Source organism: Lemur catta, chromosome 19 (assembly GCF_020740605.2).
Source record: "Lemur catta isolate mLemCat1 chromosome 19, mLemCat1.pri, whole genome shotgun sequence".
In the NCBI taxonomy this organism is placed as follows: Eukaryota; Metazoa; Chordata; class Mammalia; order Primates; family Lemuridae; genus Lemur; species Lemur catta.
In genome coordinates this window covers 27734653-27757205 of record NC_059146.1, presented here as the reverse complement: position 1 = coordinate 27757205, position 22553 = coordinate 27734653, and the positions used below count along the sequence as shown (strand labels likewise).

Genomic DNA, 22553 nt, shown 5'->3' with positions numbered 1-22553 from the left:
CGAGGCAGCGATATGCAGGAGGGTTCAGAGAGACTGGAGACAGGAAGTCATGCAGTGCTGGCAGCAGCTGCTGAGGGCCTGGGTTAGCTAGGTTTATGGAAATGGAGAGAACGACATATGTGGGAGATGTTACAAAAGGATTGAGAGGCTCTGACGATGTGCTGAATCTGGGGAACAAATGAGCAGGGGCTGGGGAAACTGTGGGGTGTCACTGGGGGAAGTGAGTGAGCCAGGGCAGGGCTGGTTTAAATGAGGGATTTCAGACGGCACTTGGATGCGGGTGTCAGGAGCGCTGGGAAGTAGTAGGGGTTGGACATGTAAATGTGGGAGCCTCTGCAGAGAGGTCACTGAAGCTGAGGAAGGAGGGGGACAAGAAGGGCCTGAGCACTAAATTTGGTGTTGGGGTGCAATCCACAGGTGGGGGAACGCCCCAGAAGGACAAAGTTGTCTGTGGTCTTCGATGTTGTCAAAGTGAAAAGTGTGAGGATGGTGAAAATACCTTGGCATTTGGCCAAGAGAGGGTTGCTGGTTTTATGCTGCTTCCCGTGGTCTTGGGTATGGAGGCCCCACTGCAGGGGCAGGAGGAACTGGGTGATGAGGAAAGGGAAAGGCAGCACTCGGATGTCAATTGCTCGGAAGCGAAGGAAATGAGGTAAGAGGTTAATACTTAGTGGAATTGGTAAATGAAGGTTATTCATATTAGAAGAGATCTGACCCTCTGGGAGGGCAGAAAAAAGGGAACAGGGAGGAGACAGGAGGTCTAGGGAAGTTTCTGTGCGACTGAACCTGTGGAGACCCTCATATTGCTACGCCTGAATCACTGGATCCACCTGTGTGGGAAGTGCTGTTGGCCCCTAATGAAGAGGCCTGGAGATCTTTTGCTCATGAAATTATCTTCTCTCTTAGAGGAAGATAGGCAGGTTGGAGCTGTTGTCTGTTGCTTCCAGATATACCCACTTTGCTAGCAGGTGTGCGAATGAATTCAGCTAATTCTCTGATCACTAGATCAAATCTCTATAGACTTAGAAATAGGTTTACTCTGACTCCCCATAGAACACTTTCTTCTGCCTGTAAAGATGACATTGTCTAAAGTAGTATCAACCATGAGAGAGCGTGTTAGTGTCTGATATATTATTTTTATTATAAATATAGAGCAAATTTTACAAATAATTGGGAAGTGGCCTTAGCCAGACAAAATTAAATAACAGCATAGCATGGATGAGGGAAAGTATGTACAATCATGTCAGGGTTAGAAAACCCTGAAAGAGGTACCTGAGTTCATAGAATTTCCAACTAATTCTCTTGGAGAAGGCCTCTTAGGCATAGCATGAGATCAAGTAGGCAATAATGAATAAAACCTTTCTCTGAGCCCCAAAGAGATTCCATCTGTGTAGAAGAAAGCTGGGTGAGAAGCACGTTTGCCTCTCCTCCTGCCCTTCCTTTTTATTCTAAGACATGTTCATGGACCCCATGGGAAAAATCTCAGAGGCTGTTCAAGATGCCTAGGGCCGAGTTATAACAAGCCCCCCCCATGTCCTAACACCCTCTCACAGCCCTGTTTCCCAAGGGTATTAGCACCAGTACAGCCGTCTAGTTGTAAACAATGCCACCAGCATGGGTGATAGTGTCCCTGTAGGGCGCTCCCACTTCTCAAGGACCAAATGCACCTTAGCGGAGGCAAGGTTTCCTGAGACAGTGAGTGGGGCAGACAGAAGATGCACAGGGAGAGACGTGGAATAGAATGCTCATTGATGACTGGTCTGAGGTGCCTAGAAACTGAGTTAGATCCATTTCGAGCCATGAACGAGGAAGCCTCTTCTTACTTTCTATTTGGAATCTCTGACAAAAAGCCTCGAGAGGCTCTTGACCTAGAGACCTGAGGTTTTGTGGTGGCTTCTTTCACCTAAGGCAGTCAGATTGGCTTAACAGCTAATCTAAGTAAAAATAACCCTTTTCACATAAATAAACAGTTACAAAAATTAAAATGGCAGAATGTCTCAGAGAAAAGAAGAAAAACCCCAATACCTCAAATTGTGCATTTGTAAACAATAATTTAAATAATCTCTGAAGGGTAGCTCTCTGATTCATTTCGCAAGTTCCCAGAAGATTGTGTCTATTAAAGGCTTGTTTCCCCCATACTATACTGAAATGTAATAATAATAATAATAATAATAATAATAATAATAATAATAAACTAAAGGCTTGTTTCCCCCAAAGCTGTAATTCCTCCCTCTTTCAGCACTTCCTTGAATAAAGCCCATAAAGATATTAAAGCATATGTGCACTTTTGCATTTCCTACCAGGAATTTCCTGTGGACCTTGGCAAATAGTTTTCCTAGTTGATTCTAGTGGGTTCTATGGAGAGAGGTTTTCCAAAGGGCTTAGGTAAGCAGCAAGGTGCCTAGACCCTGATCCTATAGGTAGACCACCCTGACAGTGGACAAAGGTGTAGAATTTCCAAGGTCACTATTGGTTATATATTTCATTTTCTGGGTATGGTGGGTTCACACCAGGCTTTGGAGAGAGAGGAGAGGCCATTACTGCCTTTACTTTCTCTCTCTCTCCTTTTTTCTGGCACATGTACTTCAGTGGAGAAGGGCATAACCTCAGGGTTATGGCAAATTCAAGTTAGACTCTGGTAGGGCAGGACTGAGGTGGGTGCTAAATAGATAAGTTTAAAGCAAGTCCAGGTTGGGGAAAGGGGGAGGGATGGGGAGGTTCTGGCAACTCTGTTGGAAGTTGGCTTTGCCAAATTTCACTGTCAAGGAAGATTGGGTTTCCTACAGACTCCCAGATTCCCGGATGTACCTTTTCATGTATTGACATTGAAGGGAGGGGTGTGACCAGGCAGCCAAGAGGTGCCTATTAGGGAAGGAAGGGTGGGGGAGACTTCTTCCCTTCTCCCCAGAGGGTAATGGGATCTCCTAGAGATGAGAGTGAGAGACTTGGAAGACATCAGCAGTGCAGTGAGCTGGACAGGTTGCATTACTTCTTTTTCACTTCTGAATAAACCGTTTCTGTGGCTGAGGATGGGGAGGCAGAAGTTTGTTGTGTTGGTTCCTGGGCTTTGAAGGTCAGGGTAGTATATGCAACTTCATCGATCTGAAAAGCACGAGTAGTGATCAGTTAAGTCAGTGTCATGAGTCAGGGCCTCACTTCCTTAGTGAGGTTCAGCACCATGGCCTGTCACCTGTCACCACTTGAAACTTTGAGCTTTGGAGAAGGGCTCTTATTACCCATCCTCTGCTTGCTGACATCCTGCTGAATGATCGTTAGAAGACCTAGATAACGGTGGTGTTTGTGCAAAGGAATACGATAGCACAGCAACGGGAATGAGCAAACCACAAATACTGTAACAATATGGATGAAACTCACAACACAATGTTGAATGAAAGAAGCCACAGATAAGGATATGCTGCATTTCTCATTTGTGCAAGAGCAAAACCAGGCGAAACTGATCTGCAGCACTGGAAGTCACCATAGTGGTTCCTCTCTGGAGGGAAGTGCTGGGAAGGGGGTCAGGTGGTGTTTCTTGATTTGGGTACTGTTTACATGGGTGTGTTCAGCTTGTGAAAGTTCATGCATCAGGAAAGTATAATTATGATTTAGCACTTTTCAGTAAGTATGTGTGCTCTATTGAAAGGTTAGAATGAGAAAAATTCTGTAAAATTATCATGAAATAAAGGAAGCAGGATCTCAGATCCATTAGAATGGAAATTATCCTTTTGACAGTAAGAGCAGGGTCAGGTAGAAGGTAGAGGAGAGAAAATGACTTAGTGTCTTCCTTATTCTGGCCATGGTGCTGGGTGCTCTACACATGGTAACTTGTTTAATCCCGTCAGCTTCTCTTTGATGGAGGCAGAAAGCCCATTTTACAGATGGCGAAGCTGAGGGTCAAAGAGGGTAAGTTACTTGGCCAGAGTCACAGAGCTACTGAGAGTCACAGCCAGTATTCAACACAGGATGGGGATGATTCCAAAGTGCACATTCTTGCAGTGAGGTAGACTCATGGGTGTGATTAGCAATCCTTCTTTATTGCTGCACTGAAGAACTCTAGTCCAAATTTGTCTCACATTTATGTCTTTAAGAAGAGTAACCAATTCTATACAGAGTCATTTCCATGAGAAAATGAGCCAGTGAAAGTGGCTGTGCTTACCTTGTCAGGTGAGTCGTCAGAGTGGTCCTGACCTGGGGAAGCAAAACAAGAGTTACCAATCCATGGAAATGCAAAGCTGACTGAAGTCCTGGTGATTTCTAGCTGAAGGGGTGGCGGGTGCTGGCAGTGGTAGTGGCTGGGTGTGGGGAGGTGGCCCATCGTCAGTGAAGGAATTCGCTTCCCTCAGAGTCTGTGGTGCAGACTCGGCGCAGTAGTATTAGAGGAGGGCAGAGGTGGAGCCACGGGAGGCCGCCATCCACTTCTGAAGATTTCTACCAGTTCACGAGGCCTTGCTTGTTGCCCAGATGTGTTTCTCAGCAACATGCTCCAGTGGCAAGGGGGGCATTGAGGCACAGAGCACCCAGAACACCCAAAAGACAAGGAAAGTCTCACCAAGGAGAACACCCACATCCATAATAGAGGCAGGAGGCGGAGGAGTAAGGATGAGGAAATTGCTCCCGGGATCATGGGATCTTGCTCAGGCCAGGCTGGCCTAGGTGGAGTGAGCCTTTCTGGTGCGGCTGTGTCTCAGGGGACTCCTGTGGCTAGGAAGGGTGAGGACCTGTGCCAACTCAAGATTGGGAAATGGAGATCCCCCCTGTCAAAATTCAGAAGGAGGCTCAGTGTGGTGGCGCACACCTGTAGCTCCAGCTACTTGGGAGGCTGAGGCAGAAGAATTGCTTGAGCCCAGGAGTTGGAGGTTGCAGTGAGCTATGATGATGCCACTGCACTACAGCCTGGGTGACAGAGTCAGATTATGTCTCAAAAAAAAAAAAAATCATAAGGGATGGAGATTTGGGAATCTAGGGTTCCCTGCCAGGGCAGGGCACATGGTGGAACATAACAGTTCTCACTGAGTGAGTGGCTTTACTTACTGTGGTTGGAGGCTGAGGATTTGTGCTCTGTGAGATCATGCTGGTCGCTTGCCCTAAATAAACATCAGACACTGTGACTGCTATTGCCAAGCACAGGATCTTTGCTCCCTGAGTTAGGAAGGACACTGTCAGCAGGTAATTTCTTGGGGCTCCTTGATGTTCATTCAAACCATGGTTGGTGCTGCCTTTCCTGTTAGGGCCTCTTCAATCTACCCACGATCCTGTCTAGGGTTTATTCTTCCTGGTTGCTGGATGTTCACATTTAGGTCAATTCTCTATTGACTGCTTCTGTGCCTGCTTCTACCCTAAGAGCGTTCCTATTTTGTTTTCCAGGAGTAGATTCTTGTTTTTTTCCCATTGTCTGAAAGGACTTTGGTTGTTTGTGCTTTCTCTTAGGTTCTCTTCCTGTCCTGTTTCTCCCTCGTCCTGCTACAGCGGTCAATGGAGCACATGACTTGCTTTCTCCTGCTGCTGCGTTTATTTTCTCATTTGTTTTCCTTCTTGGACGTTGGCTTCCCTGACTGGGGCACAGAGGATCATAATTGCGTCTGTTCCTCTAGACTATCTGGGGATTGGAATAGCTATGTCCAGGAGACAGTGGGGTGCAGGGAGCATGAAGACCAGGGAAGAAGAGACCTGCAGGAATTAGTGCCGAGAAGCAGGAGTTTAGGGGGAGGAGGAGGAGCTCCAGGCCCAGAGACAGGTAAAGAACTTCTTTCCCTCTCCCGAGCATGGCAGTCAGCCTTGGATGGACCTAACAGAGGAAAGGCCATCATACCTGCCAGTCTTCCTGAAATACAGAAAATACACCAGGGCAGCTATCAGAGCCACCCCGGCCAGGACTCCAATCACGATGCCAACAATGGCCCCAGCCGAAAGGCCAGGAGAATTTCCTTGTGTTGAAGAATCTGTCATGGGAAGAAAAAAGGAGAAGGAATGAAGGTGGAATTGTTTTACAGTAGGGGCGCCCTCGGAAATAACCCTCAGCATGAAGTAGTCTCTACTTGTTCCTTCAAGGAATATTTGTGTGTGTGTGTGTGGGGGGGGAAGGTTGCTGGAAGGTGATTAGCCAACTAAATTCTTGCCATTTTTTTCCTCTCACCATGTTTTAGGTTGGTGATCAGTCTTTGGTCAATTCCATCCTGGGCTTTCTGCACTTAGATATTTTTGAAGGCTTTGAAATATGAGAAAGGCTCATTGCAATTTGTGTATGTTATTACAACTTTCCACCTCTTTGTGGTTGCATCTTTTTCTCAGTGTCGCAGAGCCATGAATATGAGCCTGTCAGGTCTCTGTGGCAGGGACTGAGTTGACAGAAGGCCCAGGCCAGTGCATTCTGGGTTCACCACTTCCTTTGCACAGAGACCTTGCTTTCCAGGGGCTCCCAACAGCGGTGTGAAGGGAAGCCTGATTCCGCCAGGCGCTGGTTTCCTCTGATGGGTGACTGGCTTGAGGACGCCCCATCAGCCTTGCAGAAACTCCCTTAGAGCTGCACTGCAGCCTGAAACGCCCTTCTCTTTGTCCCTCACAGGCATCAGATCTGCAGTGTGGTCTGAGGGCTCTCCCAGGCTCCTCCCACCCCTGCCCCACTCTCCCTCACAGGCATTTTCCCCAAGAAATTATCCTGTGTGTGTAATCCCAGTATGTCTCTATCTCAGTGGATGAAAATGAATGTACCAGGCTTGAGACTTTGCACCTAGCTCCTTTTTTTCCTCTCCCATATTTAGTCAGTAACCATGTCCGAGTGGTTTTTTTGTGTGCGTGTAATGCCTCTTCCCTCCCATATGTGTGTTTGTGTTTGTGTGTAAATATCTATATATCTATCTATATCTATATCTACATAAAATACCTTTTGCACCTGTTTCTTCTTTATTTCTGCTGCAACCATTTAGGCCTTAGCTCTCACCTGTCAACTCAAGCCAGAGGATTAATGCTAATGTTAGCTATGATTGTGGGGTACTTACTATGTGCCAGGCCCTGTGCTAAATATTTTATATGTATCTCATTTGATCTATACAGTGACCCTATTGAGGATACATTATTTCCATTTTAAAAGTGAAAAATGGTGGCTTAGAGTGGTGTAAAAACTTACCCAAAGTCATACGGCTGGTGAGAGGTGGATCTGGGATTTAACTGACTATCTGACTTCAAGGCTAAAGATAACAGTAGTAATAACAGCAACTAACATTTATGAAACATTTCATATGTGTGTGGCATTTTGCTGAAGGTTTAATTGATAATTACATTAAATCTTTAAAACAATACCATGAAGCAGGTTCTTGTTACAATTTTTGGTTGAGGAATCTGAGCCTCAAAGAAGTTAAGAATCTTGTGCAAGAAATTTATAACTATAAACACATTAAAAAGAAGAAATATCTCAAATCAACCTAACTTTACAACTTGAGGATAAAGAAAAAGAACACATTAAACCTGAAGATAGTGGGTAAAGGAAATAATAAAGATTAGAGTGGAGATAAATAGAATGGAGAATAGAAAAACGATGGAGACAATCAATGAAACCGCAACTTGGTTCTTCAGACATGATCAGCATAATTGACAACTTTTAACTAGACTGACTAAGAAAGAAAGAGAGAAGATTCCAGTTACTAAAACCAGAAATGAAAGTGAAGCCATTATTACCAGTTCTGCAAAAACAGTGATTATTAGAGTGCTAGGAATAATGATATGCCAACAAATTGGATAACTAGGTGAAATGGACAAATTTCTAGAAACACAAAACCTGCTAAGGTGGAATAATAAAGAAGTAGAGAATCTGAATAGACCTACAACCAGTAACGAAATTCAATCAGTAGAAGCATTGGACAAAACTCAGCATTCTTTCATGATAAAAACACTCAAACCAGGAATAGAAGTAAACAATCTCAACCTAATAAATGCCGTATATGAAAAGCCGACGGCTAACATCATACTCAATTGTGAAAGACTGAACGCTTTTCCTTTAAGGTCAAGAACAGGACAAGGATGCCTGCTTTTGCCACTTCTATTCACTGGAGTATTGGAAGTCCTGGCCAGAGAAATTAGGCAAGAAAAAAAAAAAAGAAGCATCCAAATTGGAAAGAAGCAAAATTATCTTTGCAGATGACATGAACATTTAAGTGGAAAACCCTAAAGATTCCACAAAAACACTGTTAGAATAAGTAGACAAATCCAGCAAAGTTGCAGGTAAAAAAACATGCAAAATCAGTTGTATTTTTGTATACTAACAATGAACACTACAAAAGGAATTTTTTTTTTTTTTTGAGACAGAGTCTCACTGTATTGCCCAGGCCAGAGTGCCGTGGCATTAGCCTAGCTCACAGCAACCTCAAACTCCTGACCTCAAGCTCCGGCCTCGGCCTTCCAGAGTGCTAGGATTATAGGCATGAGCCACCGTGCCCAGCCCAAAAGGAAATTAAGAAAAAAATTCCATTTACAAGAGCTTAAAAAAAAATACTTAGGAATAAACTTAAAGAATGTGAAATACTTGTACCCTGAAAACTATAAAACATTGCTGAAAAAAATTAAAGAAGACATAAATAAATGGAAAAGATGTCTTGTTTTTATGGACTGGAAGATGTAATATTATTAAGATGGCAGCACTACCCAAAGTGAACTACAGATTCAATGCAATCCCATCAAAATCACAGTGAGATTTTTTGCAGAAATAGAAAAACCCATTCTAAAATTTACATGGAATTTCCAGGGACCCTGAATAGCCAAAACACTCTTGAAAAAGAACAAAGTTGAAGGGCTCACACTTCCTTATTTCAAAGTTTACTACAAAGCTGTGGTATTCAAAACAGCTGTGGTATTGGCATAAAGCAAGATATAGAAACCAATGGAGTCGACTAGAGAGCCCAGAAATAAATGCTTGCATATATGGCCAAATGGCTTTTTTTTTTTTTTTGATACAGAGTCTCACTCTGTTGGCCGGGCTAGCGTGCCATGGCATCAGGCTAGCTCACAGCAACCTCAAACTCCTGGGCTCAAGTGATCCTCCTGCCTCAGCCTCCCAAGTAGCTGGGATTACAGGCATGCACCACCATGCCCAGCTAATTTTTTCTATATATTTTTAGTTGTCCAGATAATTTCTTTCTATTTTTTTGGTAGAGACGGGGTCTCCCTCTTGCTCAGGCTGGTCTCAAACTCCTGAGCTCAAATGATTAGCCCGCCTCGGCCTGCCAAGTGCTAGGATTACAGGCGTGAGCCATTGCGCCCGGCCCCAAATGGCTTTTGACAAGGGTGGCAAGACTGTTCCATGGGGAAAGGATTGTCTTTTCAACAAACGGTGTTGAGAAAATTGGATATCCATGTGAAAGATGAAGTTGAACTTTTACCTAACACCATATACAAAAATTAACTGAAAATTCATCAAAGACCTAAATGTAGAGCTAAAACTATAAAAATCTTAGAAGAAAACATAGGGTGAAAACCTCATGTTATTGGATTTGGCAATGATTTCTTGGCTAGGACACCGAAAGCCTGGGCAACAAAAGAAAAAAATAGTTAAATTGGACTTCATGAAAAGTAAAAACTTTTGTGCATTAAAGGACATTATCAAGACAGTGAAAAGACCACCTACAGAATGGGAGAAAATATTTGAAAATCATGTATCTGAAAAAGGATTAATATCTAGAATATATAAAGAACTACTACAACTCAACAGCAACCTAAAACCCTGAAACATCCCAATTGAAAAATGGGCAAAGGACTTGCATAGACGTTTCTCCAAATAAGATAAACAAATGGCCCATAAGCACATGAAAAGATGCTAACCATTGGTAATCATTAGGGAAATGCAAATCAAAACTCCAGTGATATACCACCTCATACCCATTAAGATGGCTAACAAGGCCGGGCGCAGTGGCTCATGCCTGTAATTCTAGCACTCTGGGAGGCCGAGGCGGGTGGATTGCTCGAGGTCAGGAGTTCAAGACCAGCCTCAGCAAGAGCGAGACCCCGTCTCTACTAAAAATAGAAAGAAATTATCTGGTCAACTAAAATATATATACAGAAAAAATTAGCCGGGCATGGTGGCGCATGCCTGTAGTCCCAGCTACTGGGGAGGCTGAGGCAGAAGGATTGCTTAAGCCCAGGAGTTTGAGGTTGCTGTGAGCTAGACTGACACCACGGCACTCACTCTAGCCCGGGCAACACAGCAAGACTCTGTCTCAAAAAAAAAAAAAAAAAAAAAAAGATGGCTAACAAAACAAAAACAGAAAACAAGTGTTTTTAAGAATATAGAGAAATTCGAACTCTGGGCATTGCTAGTGGGAATGTCAAATGGTACAGTCACGGTGGAAAATCATATGGTGGTTCCTCAAAAAACAGAGAATCACCATTTGGTCCAGCAATTCCACTTCTGGGTATATATCTAAAAGAACTAAAAGCAGGGATTAGAACAGATATTTATATAACCATGTTCATAGCAGCATTATTCATAATAGCCAAAAGAAGGAAGCAACCTAAGTGTTCATAGATGAATGAATGGGTAAACAAAATGTGGTATATCTATACAGTGGAATATTATTCAGTCTTAAAAAGGAATGAAATTGTGATACATGCTACAACATGGATGGACCTTAAAGACATTATGCTAAGAGAAGTAAGCCAGACAAAAAGGGACAAATATTATATGTTTCCACTTATATGAGAGGTACTTAGAATAGTCAAATACATAGAGACAGAAAGTAGAATGGTGATTACTGGGGGCTAGGAGGAGGGAAGTGGGCAGTTATTGCTTAAGGGGTACACGGGCTTAATATGGTAGGATGAAAAAGTTCCGGAAATGGATAGTGGTGACAGTTGTACAATGCAAATGGACTTAATGCCACTGAACTGTACACTGAAAATGGCTAAAATGTAAGTCTTATGTATTGTATATTTTACCACACACTCACAAATGTTAACAGAAAAACAAGAACAGTGTTATGCAAAGCCACACAATAAATGCGAGACCCAGTATAAAAAACTAAATATATCTGATTCAGAGCCCAAGCTCTTAATCACTTTGGAATTCTGTTTACTCTAATGGTCTCTTAATTGATATTCTGCCCCGTGGACTTTTATCCATGTTGCACACCATTGGCAGAGTAATCCTCCCAGGAAGATGTAGGAAGGGGCTAGGGGTCACTGACATTCCACAGTCACCCTGAAGATGTCACTTTGGTGGTAACTGACTGGGTTGGAGACCTCTCACTGATACTCCCCGGCATCCCCCCTCTTAACAGGGTTTATGCTGAGAGTGATGTTGTCCTGGGACAGCTGCATCCTCTCTGTCACCTGCAGACTTTTATTGTTGAAGATCCACTGGATGGAGATTCCAGTGTCACTTGTGAGCCAGGTCAGGACCACGGGGCCCTTGTCTTCCGTGACTGTGGTGCTGCTGGCTTGGATGGAGGGCTTTGCCACTGGCTGTGGCTCTATGGACAGAGGACTGAGAGTGGCCTGGGGCCTGGGGCCATGCTCCTTCCTCAGAGATCTCAGCCAGCTGTCAGGTCCCACAGTGAGCTGTGCAAAGGTGACCACGCAGGGGACAGCTGTGACCCTCTGTAGAAGGTCGGGTGTCTTTGTTCAGGAGATGCTCTGTAAGGAGAGGGCGGCACCTCCCCTCTGACCCCAGGCGGACCCCTGACTACTCCCCTGGACATCTCTGTAGCATCTACACTAGGACCCTTTTCTCAGCCCACATGTCCTGCAACCTCATTGTCTCCTGCAACCTCATCGTCTCCTGCAATGTTTCTCCCATTGACTTTTGTGTGACCTTTTCGTAGAGCTTCCTGTGATCAGGCCGCCTTCCTAGTACTGTCGCTTTACACACAGAAGAGGTGCTTTCTTCCACTAAATAATTTATTAGGGAATGAAGAAGGCCCAGCCAGTCTTCCTGACCTTGTATCTGAACAAGTTCTGATCTAAAGGATTTCTCAATGTGAAGAGGACTTTTACTTCCTGGTGTGTGGTCTGGTGTTAATCAAAGGCTGAGACTCTTACATTGTCTATAGACATAAACTTTTTGGAGCACCACTTTTCTCCCTGCAGAGACTCTACAGGTGGATCTTTCTATTTCTTTATGGGGGCATCACTAGCTGTGTGGTGTGTCACAGGTGCTGTGTCCACAGCTGCACGCAGCCGGGGACTTCAGAGCCAGGACAGAGTTCAGGAGTCTGCCCTGAGGCTCTCTCTTCCCATTTTGCTGCAGCTTGACGAGGGGAAGGCTCCAGCAGCACAACGTAGCCAGATTCAGGCCACAAACCCGGGCACCTTCTCCACATGACCTGTCCCACCCCAGATGCAGTCAGAGCAGAGCCGGTCCCCAGAGGAGCTGGGAGCAGAGCAGGGAGCACAGTTTGAAGATGCTCATCCCTCCTCTGAGGGGGTTTCCCCCTCTCATTTGGGGAAAAAACAATGCAAGCCTATTTCAAAAGCTCCTATGTTCCTTGTAGCTCATGGAGTAGGTAAAAACAAAATGAAGTGACAAAAAGGGACATGTTAGTGAAAAAAAGAAGCCACTTGACCTTGAGGACCTTTCCTCCTCTCCCCTCTGTGAAGCCCTTCCCACTAGATGGGGCTCTCTGTGGCTGAGGGAACCCCCTCCCCACATTCCAGGCTGGACCCAAGATCAAGTGTGTGAAATCAGAGAAGCCAGGGAAGCAGACAGTCTGCAGAGATGGAGTGGGAGGGCTTGGGGGAAACCTGGGACACATTTGTGCCCAGGACTCAGGCTGGGAAAGAGAATTTCTTTATGGCTCTTCTCTGAACACTAGACATAGTCGATGCCAAAACTTAATGCCAATCCTCCAGGCATTCACTTACTGGAAACTGTGATAGTCTTGACTGTGGTCCTGTCGTGGCCAGTGGCAGAGTTGTGGGCGATACAGGTATAGGATCCGCTATGATTCACAGTGAGGTTGGGGATGAAGAGCTCTTGTGTGGATTGCTGGAGAGTCCCATTGAAAAGCCAGGAATACTGTGCAGGCGGGTTAGAGGCCACATGGCAGGAGAGGTTGAGGTTTGCACCTAGATGGTAATAGGAGTCTGGGGGGGAAATGGTGGGGACGTCGGGGCCATCTGGACAAAGAGAACAAAGCCACACGTGATGTCATCAGAGGAAAGAGGAGGCTCCTGGTCTGTAGAAGGGCCACAGTGTCCCTCTGAATCCTGTCACAATCTTATTTAAAAAGCTACAACTCAGCCACATGTGGTGGCTCACTCTTGTAATCCCAGTGCTTTTTGAGGCCAAGGTGGGAGACCAGGAGTTTGAGACCAGCTTGGACAACATAGCGAGACCCTGTCTCTCCAAAAAATTAGAAAAACTAATTGGGCTTGGTGGTGCATGCCTGTAGTCCTACCTACTCAGGAGAGTGAGGCAGGAGGATCACTTGAGCCCAGGAGTTGGAGGTTACAGTGAGCTGTGATCCCACCAGCACACTCCAGCCTGGGCAACAGAGTGAGACCCTATCTCTTTAAAAAGAAAAAACTCCCAACCATAACCTGTGTCTGAGACATTGAGACATTGACCTGTTTCTCTCATCACAGGCTGTTGACCAGGAGCATCTCAAGACAGGAGCAGCCCCTCCCTCCTATTCTTGCTCAAGGCTGGGCTGGCCTGGGTTTGCCTGGGGCAGGAAGTCTTGGCCAGCCTGGGTGTCCAGGGCTGAGAGTCTGTGTACTTGGACCCGAGAGGGACTGAATGGCCTGGTCTCTGGCTGTGTGGATTTGGGCTGTAGCCTGGGCCGTGGAGGTACAGAAAATACTCACAGAGCACATTCAGGGTGACCGGGTCACTGTGGTTGCCACTGACTGGGTTCCAGTTTTCACACTCATAGGGTCCTGTGTCATTCCTTGAGATATTGAGTAAAACAATGGTTCTGTTGTTCAGGGATTTCACTACCCTGTCACTGTCTTGGAGCCTCTGACCGTTTATCCACCATAGATAGGTTGTGTCCTGAGTCTCAGGTTCACAGGTTAAGGCTACGGAGTCCTCGTCCTCCACGGGGCTGGAGTTGTTGCTCGTGATGGAGGGTTTGGGTAACTCCGCTGTGCAGGTAACAGAGAGAAGTTTGCCCTGTGTGGTACCACTGGTTCCTCCAAAGGCATCATTCAACCACAGTCAGTATCTCTTACTTCTCAGCCAGCATTAGTCCTTACTAGACTAAAGCAGGCGTGCGTGTCACAAGACAGATGCACAATGATCTCAGGGCTCAGAGAATGTGAAGCCGCCTGCTCTGTCTGGGAGATGCACAGACGTTCTCAAGCCTGAATTAAGCCACAGCCTTGGGTTGTGGACAGGCACAGGACCAGGAGTCAGAGATTCTCTGGCACCTCTCCTGGTCTTTCTCTGACCTGCTGACTGCCTGAGCGGCCTCGGGACATGTGGGTGCTGACCCCTTCCAGCTGCACAGTCCTACATTGCCCAGCCAAGGTGTGTTTTCTCTGAGGCCTCACCTCTCACAGACGCCCTAGAGATGGGTGATGGCGGGGCCTGGGTGTTGAGTGGAAATAACACAGGGAGACCAGGAGCAAGTCTAGGGGCCAGCTGAGTTCTCAGGCTGCAGAGCCTGGAGGTGGGGCAGTTCTGCCCAGGTGTTCCATGGGCACAGAGATTCAGTTTGGAAGGACAAAAAGAGGTCTATGAGTGAATGATGGTGATGACAGCAGAACAATGTGAATGTACTTAATGCCACTGAACTGTCCACTGAAAAAGGATTAATATGGTAAAATGTGTGTTACACACTACATGCATAACATAGATGTATATAGAGGGGTGTATACTGTATGTTTTAGAGTGTGTGTGTGTGTGTGTGTGTGTGTGTGTACTCACACTATATGGTGACTGGAACTCTTGCCCTCTCTACAAACACAGATTTTTTGGCATTGGCCCTTCCCCCCCATGCAGAGATTCCACGGGTGGATCTCCCTGTTTCTCCACGTGGGTGTCACTCGCTGTTCTCTGTGGTGTGTGGCATGTGCTGTGTCCACAGCCTCACAAAGTTGGTGACTTTGGAGCCAGGACAGAGCTCAGGAGTCTGCCCCCAGGCTCTCTCTCTTCCCATTTCCCTGCAGCTTCACCAGGGGAAGGCTCTGGCATTGATTGGCAGCACAGTGTGGCCAGATTCAGGCCAGGCCACCCGGGCACCTTCTCCACATGGCCTGTCCCACCCCAGATGGAGTCATAGCAGAGCCGGTCACCAGGCGAACCGGGAGCAGAGCAGGAAACAGAGCTCTGAGATGCTCATCCCTCCTCCGAGGGGGTTTCCTCCTCTCATTTGGGGAAAAATAACTTGAGCCTATTTGGAAACCTCCTATGTTCCTTGCAGCTCATGGAGTAGGCAAAAAAAAAAAAAGCAAAGAAGTTACAGACAGGGTCATGTTAGTGAAAGAAAGAAAGATGCCACTTGGCCTTGAGGACCTTTCCGCCTCTCCCCTCTGTGAAGCCCCTCCCACTAGATGGGTCTCTCTGGGGCTGAGGGAACCCCCTCCCCACATTCCAGGCTGGACCCAAGGTCAAGTGTGTGAAATCAGAGAAGCCAGGGGAGCAGACAGTCTGCAGAGATGGAGTGAGAGGGCTCAGGGGGGAACCTGGGACACGTTTGTGCCCAGGATACAAGCTGGGAAAGAAAACTTCTTTATGGCTCTTCTCTGAACAGCAGATATAGTCCATGCCAAAACTTAATGCCAATCCTCCAGGGATTCACTTACCGAAGACTGTGATAGTCTTGACTGTGGTCCTGTTGTGGCCAGTGGCAGAGTTGTGGGCGACACAGGTATAGAATCCGCTATTATCCACAGTGATGTTGGGGATGAAGAGCTCTTGTGTGGATTGCTGGAGACTCCCATTGATAAGCCAGAAATATTGTACAGGTGGGTTAGAGGCCGCGTGGCAGGAGAGGTTGAGGTTTGCACCTAGACGGTAATAGGAGACTGGGGGGGAAATGGTGGGGACGTCGGGGCCATCTGGACAAAGAGAACAAAGCCACATGTGATGTCATCAGAAGAAAGAGGTCTGGTAGAAGGACCATGGTACGCCTCTGAATCCTGTGATAACCTTGTTTAAAAAGTAACAACCTGGCCAGGTGCGGCAGCTCACACCTGTAATGCCAGTGCTTTTAGAGGCTGAAATGGGAGGCCAGGAGTTAGAGACCAGCCTGGGCATCATAGGGAGACCCTAACTGTACAGAAAGTAAAAAAAACTAACTGGGCTTTGTGGTGCGTGCTTGTAGTCCTACCTACTCAGGAGAGTGAGGCATGAGGATCACTTGAGCCCAGGAGTTGGAGGTTACAGTGAGCTGTGATCCCACCAGCACACTCCAGCCCGGGCAACAGAGTGAGACCCTATCTCTTTAAAAAGAAAAAACTCCCAACCATAACCTGTGTCTGAGACATTGAGACATTGACCTGTTTCTCTCATCACAGGCCGTTGACCAGGAGCATCTCAAGACAGGAGCAGCCCCTCCCTCCTATTCTTGCTCAAGGCTGGGCTGGCCTGGGTTTGCCTGGGGCAGGAAGTCTTGGCCAGCCTGGGTGTCCAGGGCTGAGAGTCTGTGTACTTGGACCCGAGAGGGACTGAATGGCCTGGTCTCTGGCTGTGTGGATTTGGGCTGCAGCCTGGGCTGTGGAGGAACAGAAGATACTCACAGAGCACATCCAGGGTGACCGGGTCACTGTGGTTGCCACTGACTGGGTTCCAGTTTTCACACTCATAGGGTCCTGTGTCATTCCTTGTGATACTGAGTAAAATGAGGGTTCTGTTGTCCAGGGACATCACTATCCTGTTACTGTCTTGGAGCCTCTGACCATTTATCCACCACAGGTAGGTCGTGTCCTGAGTCTCAGGTTCACAGGTTAAGGCTACGGAGTCTTCGTCCTCCACGGGGCTGGAGTTGTTGCTTGTGATGGAGGGTTTGGGTAACTCCGCTGTGCAGGTAACAGAGAGAAGTTTGCCCTGTGTGGTACCTTTGATTCCTCTAAAGTCATCTTTCAGTCAGGGTTGGCATCTCTCACCTGTCAGCCAACCTGAGTGATTAAAAGACCAAGGCAGGAGTGTGTGTCACAAGACACATGCATGATGATCTAAGGGCTGAGAGAACGTGAGGCCACCTGCTCTGTGTGTGGGAGATGCACAGACTTTCTCAACTGAGCAGCAGCATTGGGTGGTGGACGGACACAGCACCTGGAGACAGAGTGCCCCTGCACCCCCACCCTGGCACCTCTCCTGGTCCTTCCCTGACTGCCTGACTGACCCTGTGGTCCCCACCTGGAATGTGTGGGCGTTAGGTCCCTCCTAGCTTCATAGTCCTACTTTGCTCCCCTAGGTGTGTTTCCCTGAGGCTGTCCTCAGATATCGCAGAGATGGGTACCGATGGGACTTCCCGTTGTCCTTAGACCCTGAGGTTACTGGGCAGCCTGGCCTGGGCCTGGGTGTTTGAGCACTAATAACGCAGGGAGAGCAGGAGCCAGCCTGGAGATCAGCTCAGCAGTCAGGCTGTGGGGTCATAGGTAGGGGCAGTTTTTCCCAATTGCTTGATGGTGACTGACATGAGCCAGTGACTCCTAAAAGGTAGAACGGAGTCCAAGGAATGATCTAGAAAAGAGTGAGGGGACAGGTAGGAGCTGGTGGATTTGGAGCAGAACCATGTTCCCTGCCCTTGGTCCTTAATGTCCCTTCTCCCCATGCAGAGGGCAGGTGAGGACTGTGTGTGGATCATTCCAGAAATACACATGGACGTTTGCAAATGCAGAATTGACTGGTGCAAAGGGGGGAGCACAAACGTGCTGGAATCTGGCCTCATGGACCTCGTGTGTTGGGCAGATGGGATAGGAATATGAGAAGTTACGTTTCTTCCATGTCTGAAAAGTGTTATTAATACTCGGGGATCTAAGACCAATTGCTGGGAGGAATATTTCTCTAGAGAGCAGGATGAGGTCTTGGACCAAGCTCTGCAGTCCAGCAGGTCACATTACGCTCAAAGGAAGATGCTGAAGTTGGTTTGGAATCAGTGACTCCCTGGGTTGAGAGAGATGTGTGAGTGCGGTTAGGAGGACAGAGCTGGTCAGAGGGAAGTCTGAGATGTCTCAATAATAAAAAGAGAAGAATGATACCAGGTTAGGAGAAGTACTATGTGTGATGGTAATAAATTTAGAAAGAGTTTCATCATTCCTGGTGAGAGGCAAAATGGGGAGGAGTCCGACAAGGCATGTGAAACTCTTTCTTCCTTTCTCTTGACCTCAGGAAACACAACTAAAGTTTGATCAAATTCGTCCAAACTGGGCAGTCCAACTGAGACACCCTGCCTTGTGCATCTCACTGTCTGAGGGACCCCACCTTCTGGTATTGGTGTCATGATGAGGGATGCAGGTGCCTGTGGAGCAGGCTGTCACCCCTCAAAGAGCACCTGGCCAGCTCCACCTGGGAAGGTCCCAGGAACCATGGAGGATGTGAGCCCCACGCCATGACGAGGCTGCAGTCAGGAGTCAGTTGGTGAAATGAGCCTGTGGCTTTGAGGGCTGCAGACCTGTCCTTCTCCTCTGACCCCTGGTCAGGCAGTGTACAAAATAGATGAAGGGGTCGCCTGTCCCGTGTGTCAACCTCACAGAGGGAAAGAGCCCTGGGTGGGGACATAGTGGAAGCTCGTTCTCCTGGTCACCTGGGGACACTGGCTTGTGATGCAGCCTGACAGGGGCAGCTGTTCCCACTGATTTCTGTGCCTTTACTATTGCCCATGAGGTGGGCCTGGCCACAGTGCTAGTGGGAAGGGACTAGGACAGGCAGCTGCTCTTAGTGGGAGTGTGAGGGGAAAGCTGGAGGGTGGAGGAAGCTGTGCAGGGCAGGCACAGTCCCGGCTGGAATGAAGGGGGAGGAAGATGAGGGACACAGAGGAGGAGAAAGAGCCAGACACACCATGGCAGTGAGCAGGGGGGTTCCAGGGACTTCAGAGACCCCAGAACTAGGACCAGGGAGCCCTGAAACCCCCACATCCGGGAAGCCCCAGAGTCACATGAGACAGGTTCCTGGTGGCTTTAGGGGCAGGGGTCAGAGGGATGGAGCTTGAGTCTCAGCCCCCGAGGGGACAGGGAACAGGTGTGGTCAGAACCTCCTAGGATTCTGCATCCAGGATCCAGTCTCTGAAGAGTTACGGATCATTTATTCCTTCCCTCCTTCATCAAAGAACTATTGAGAGTGTCGCACGTTGGCCCTGTGCTGGTGCAGCATGTGAGTGGGGAGAGAGAAAGCCACGTACCTGTGTCCTGTACCCTCTGTGGGAGTGACACGGACACACCAGGAAGCACCAGGTTTAGAGTCCAGTGGGGGGTATGGCTGACGGGGAGGCCGGGGCATTCCTGACACTGACTCTGCTTGTTAAGGCAGGGGATTTAGTTCTAGAGTGAAACTGACTAATTCTCCATTTGCTCCTCACTCCCCAGACCAGAATCTCCCCCTCTGAGCTGCAGATGCAGCTGAACCCACCACTAACGTTGGGGTCCCTGGATTCCTAATAAGGCCCCTGGAGTTGAGGGGAGGTTGAGGCTGTGGCTGCAGACAGGCCTCCTGTGACTCTGATCTTCAGTTATCTTTTGTGTGACCCTAATTCAGTGACTGTATTGCCTTGTGCCTCAGTTTCCCCTCAGTAAAATAAGATGCATGGTAAATGGTATCTGGCTTATCTTGTCTGTGAATTAACCTTAAAATATTCACAATTACCTGACCTAATGCTTCGTACAGAGGAGCTGCCCAAATAAATAGCATTGACTGTTGTTGGATCCATGAGAACCACTTGGCCTGGTGCCTGGTGGACACGCAGCTTCCAGGAGCATCCTCTGTCCTCTGTTCCTCCCCATGGGGGCAGTGACTTCCCTGAAGTCTCTTAAGTCCCCCAGGGCAGTGAGCTGATGGCCTGAGGAAACTGTCCGTCTGTGCCATCCACACTGAGTCTTAGGTGACTTTCTGGGCATTGTGATTGCCCAGATGAGGCTGTGGGGTCAGCCCTGGCTGGTGACCAGCTCCTGGAGCCATGGCCCTCGGATAGCTGGTAAATTGTGGCCCCAGGTCAGGAGGCCAAAACCCAGCCCTGGCCAAGGTCTCCCCAGGGTCACCTGGACTCAGGAGCCCTGGGCCTGAGCTTCTCTGTGAGCATCCCAGGGGACCCCTCAGGCCAGGCCCTGACTGAGTCCTACAGGGACCTTCTCAGGGTCATGTCCATGGGGAGGTCCCAGGGGCTGAACTGAGACTGATGCCTGCTGAGTCACCCGTCACACTGGTCCTTCCTCTGCAGGGACTGTCTGCAGGGTCTGGATGCAGGAAAGGATTCTGATCTTTTGACGTTTGTCTCCCCTGTGTGTGTCCTGCACTAAGTGCCCAAACCCCAACATGGGACATGGTGCAGAGGGGGAGGCAGACACAGTCCAGGCCTGACAAATCCATGTGTGTGAAGTAGAACTGACCCCCCAACACCCAGCGGTCACAGGGAATCACTCACGGTACACGCGGAACTGTCCAGTTACTTCTTCATTCTGAAGATCTGCCTTTATGAGTTGTAGGGTGTAGTGTCCTGTGTCATTCAGGGTGATGTTCTGGAACAGCAGGGATCCATTGGGGTAAATTGTCTCTCGACCACTGTATGCAGGCCCTGTGGTGTTTACTTGAGTGCCTGTTACATATCCTACAATTCGATAGCTGCTGTCCACCTTGTCCCCTCTGTACCAGTTGTAGCCAAGAGCATCCTGTGGCAGATTGTGGACGACTAGAAGAACGTCCTTCCCCTCCACAGCATTGGGCGGCACGGATTCCATAGTGAGTTGGGCAGTGGCGGGGGGGTTCCAGAAGGTTACAAGTGAGACTAGGAGGGAGGAGAGAGAATCAATCCATATTAGGACCTTGGAATTGGGATAGAAAGATGGGCCCTGGGTCCGGAGCAGGTCTCTTCACCCTCAGCCTTGGAGTGTGTGTGTGACTGTATGAGTGTGTGAGTGTGTCCTCTGGGTCAAGGTCAACAGTGTGACCACCATCACTCCAGCGCCTCTGGAGTGGCCATGCCCCTGCTGGGAATCCTCTTCCCAGGTGTCTGCATGGCTCACCCCCCACTGCCCTCAGATCCCTGCTCACACTCAGGGGTGTCCTTGGGAGGGACCTTCCCTGGCCACCTCCTCTAGGGACCCTGGGTCTTCCCTTCCTGACCTTTCCCTGCCTGTTCCCTCCGTGGCTCTTGTCCACAGCTGACCTCACATTCGAGATCTCTCTGCTTGTCTGTCTTCCTCCCACTGGGACGTGAGCTCTGTGAGGGCAGGGACGTGTCTGACCTTTGTTGTGCCCCAGAGCCTGGGACAGGCTGCGACACCTGTGGGTGAGTGAATGAGTGTTCCCAGGGCCCTCCATGTCCTGGTGTTTATTTCACAATGAACATAAGATAATATCTGACACTGGTGGGTAAGGGCCATGTTTAGTGCCCCTGGTTATGTTTACTTGAAGCGTCACCCTGACATAGTTATTACCATTTTCAAAATGTAGTGACCATTGATGATTAACCTTGGAGAACATAGAACAGTTGAGACTGTCGTGCCTCTTTCCAATTCCAGTTCAATGCTACTTTCCTGTTGTGACCTCCTCTTTCCCTTTGTTGTCCCCTCCCCTCTTCAGGCTCCAACAGAAGCCCTCTGTCCCTCTCAGAGCCCCGTCCTCCCCAGGAGACCCCAACCAGTGTCTGTGCTCCTTCCTCCCACCCCCCCACCCCCGCAGGGCATCGTCCCTCTCACCTGTGAGCAGGAGCCCCTGCCAGGGGACGCGCCCTCTGTGGGGAGGGGCTGAGGGGGGCTCCATGGTCTCTGCTGTCTGCTGCGTCCTCTGTGCAGAAGAGCTTGGGCTCCAGGAACGCTCCTGAGCAGGACTGGTCTGACAAGTCAGCTCTGCTGTCCTTCCTCCCTCTGTGCTGAGCCTCCCCCTGGGGCTCAGAGGTTTGGCTGGTCATGTGTGTCAGGGGCGGGGTCTGCCCAGGGCACCTTCCTGTCCCCTCCCCTCTCAATCCTGCCTCCTGGTCCCTCCTTCTCCTTTCCCTCTGTCTGTGTTTTGCTTTCGCAGACCACACTTTGAGGCTGATTGGATCCTCTTTCCCGTAACAGAATGACGTGCTCTCCCCAGCACAGACCTCTGCACCACACAGAGAGCCCTTGGGGTCAGACAAGGGGGTTTATTTCTCTTTGCAACACAGAAACCCAGCCCAGCCCCGGGCCTTCTGGTATTCTCTAGTGCTCTGGAGAGGAGAGTCACGCCCCGCAGGCTGGTGGCAGGGATGGCTCTGGGGGCCTGAACGGGGCAGCTGAGTTTATCTCCAGAGTCACCATCCTGTTCTCTGACCCAGGGACAGAGCCCCAGGTCCGGGAGTCTCAGGAGGAACTGCAGCTCCTGGGTGTGGAGGGGGCGATGTCCTGGGAAGAGAGGACTGTGGTGCAGGGGGGTGGGGGGCCTCTGGGGTCCACTGTCCCCAGGGGAGGGCTTCAGGGAGACTTTCCCTCTCTGTGTCTGAGCCGTGGCT

The 22553-nt window shown here is 48.6% G+C and overlaps 1 protein-coding gene across 1 annotated transcript; it reads right to left on the bottom strand.

The window, feature by feature from the left end:
- Positions 1-1116: 1116 nt before the first annotated feature.
- On the bottom strand, positions 1117-21926 carry CEACAM1 (CEA cell adhesion molecule 1). The gene is made up of 10 exons (XM_045531560.1): positions 21778-21926; positions 20505-20864; positions 16666-16944; positions 15730-15984; positions 13789-14067; positions 12844-13098; positions 5810-5939; positions 5032-5084; positions 4157-4188; positions 1117-3102 (listed from the first exon to the last, which is right to left on the bottom strand). Exons 1-10 carry the CDS (start codon positions 21839-21841, stop codon positions 2986-2988), a joined length of 1824 nt encoding a protein of 607 aa, XP_045387516.1. The 5' UTR covers positions 21842-21926; the 3' UTR covers positions 1117-2985.
- Positions 21927-22553: the final 627 nt, after the last annotated feature.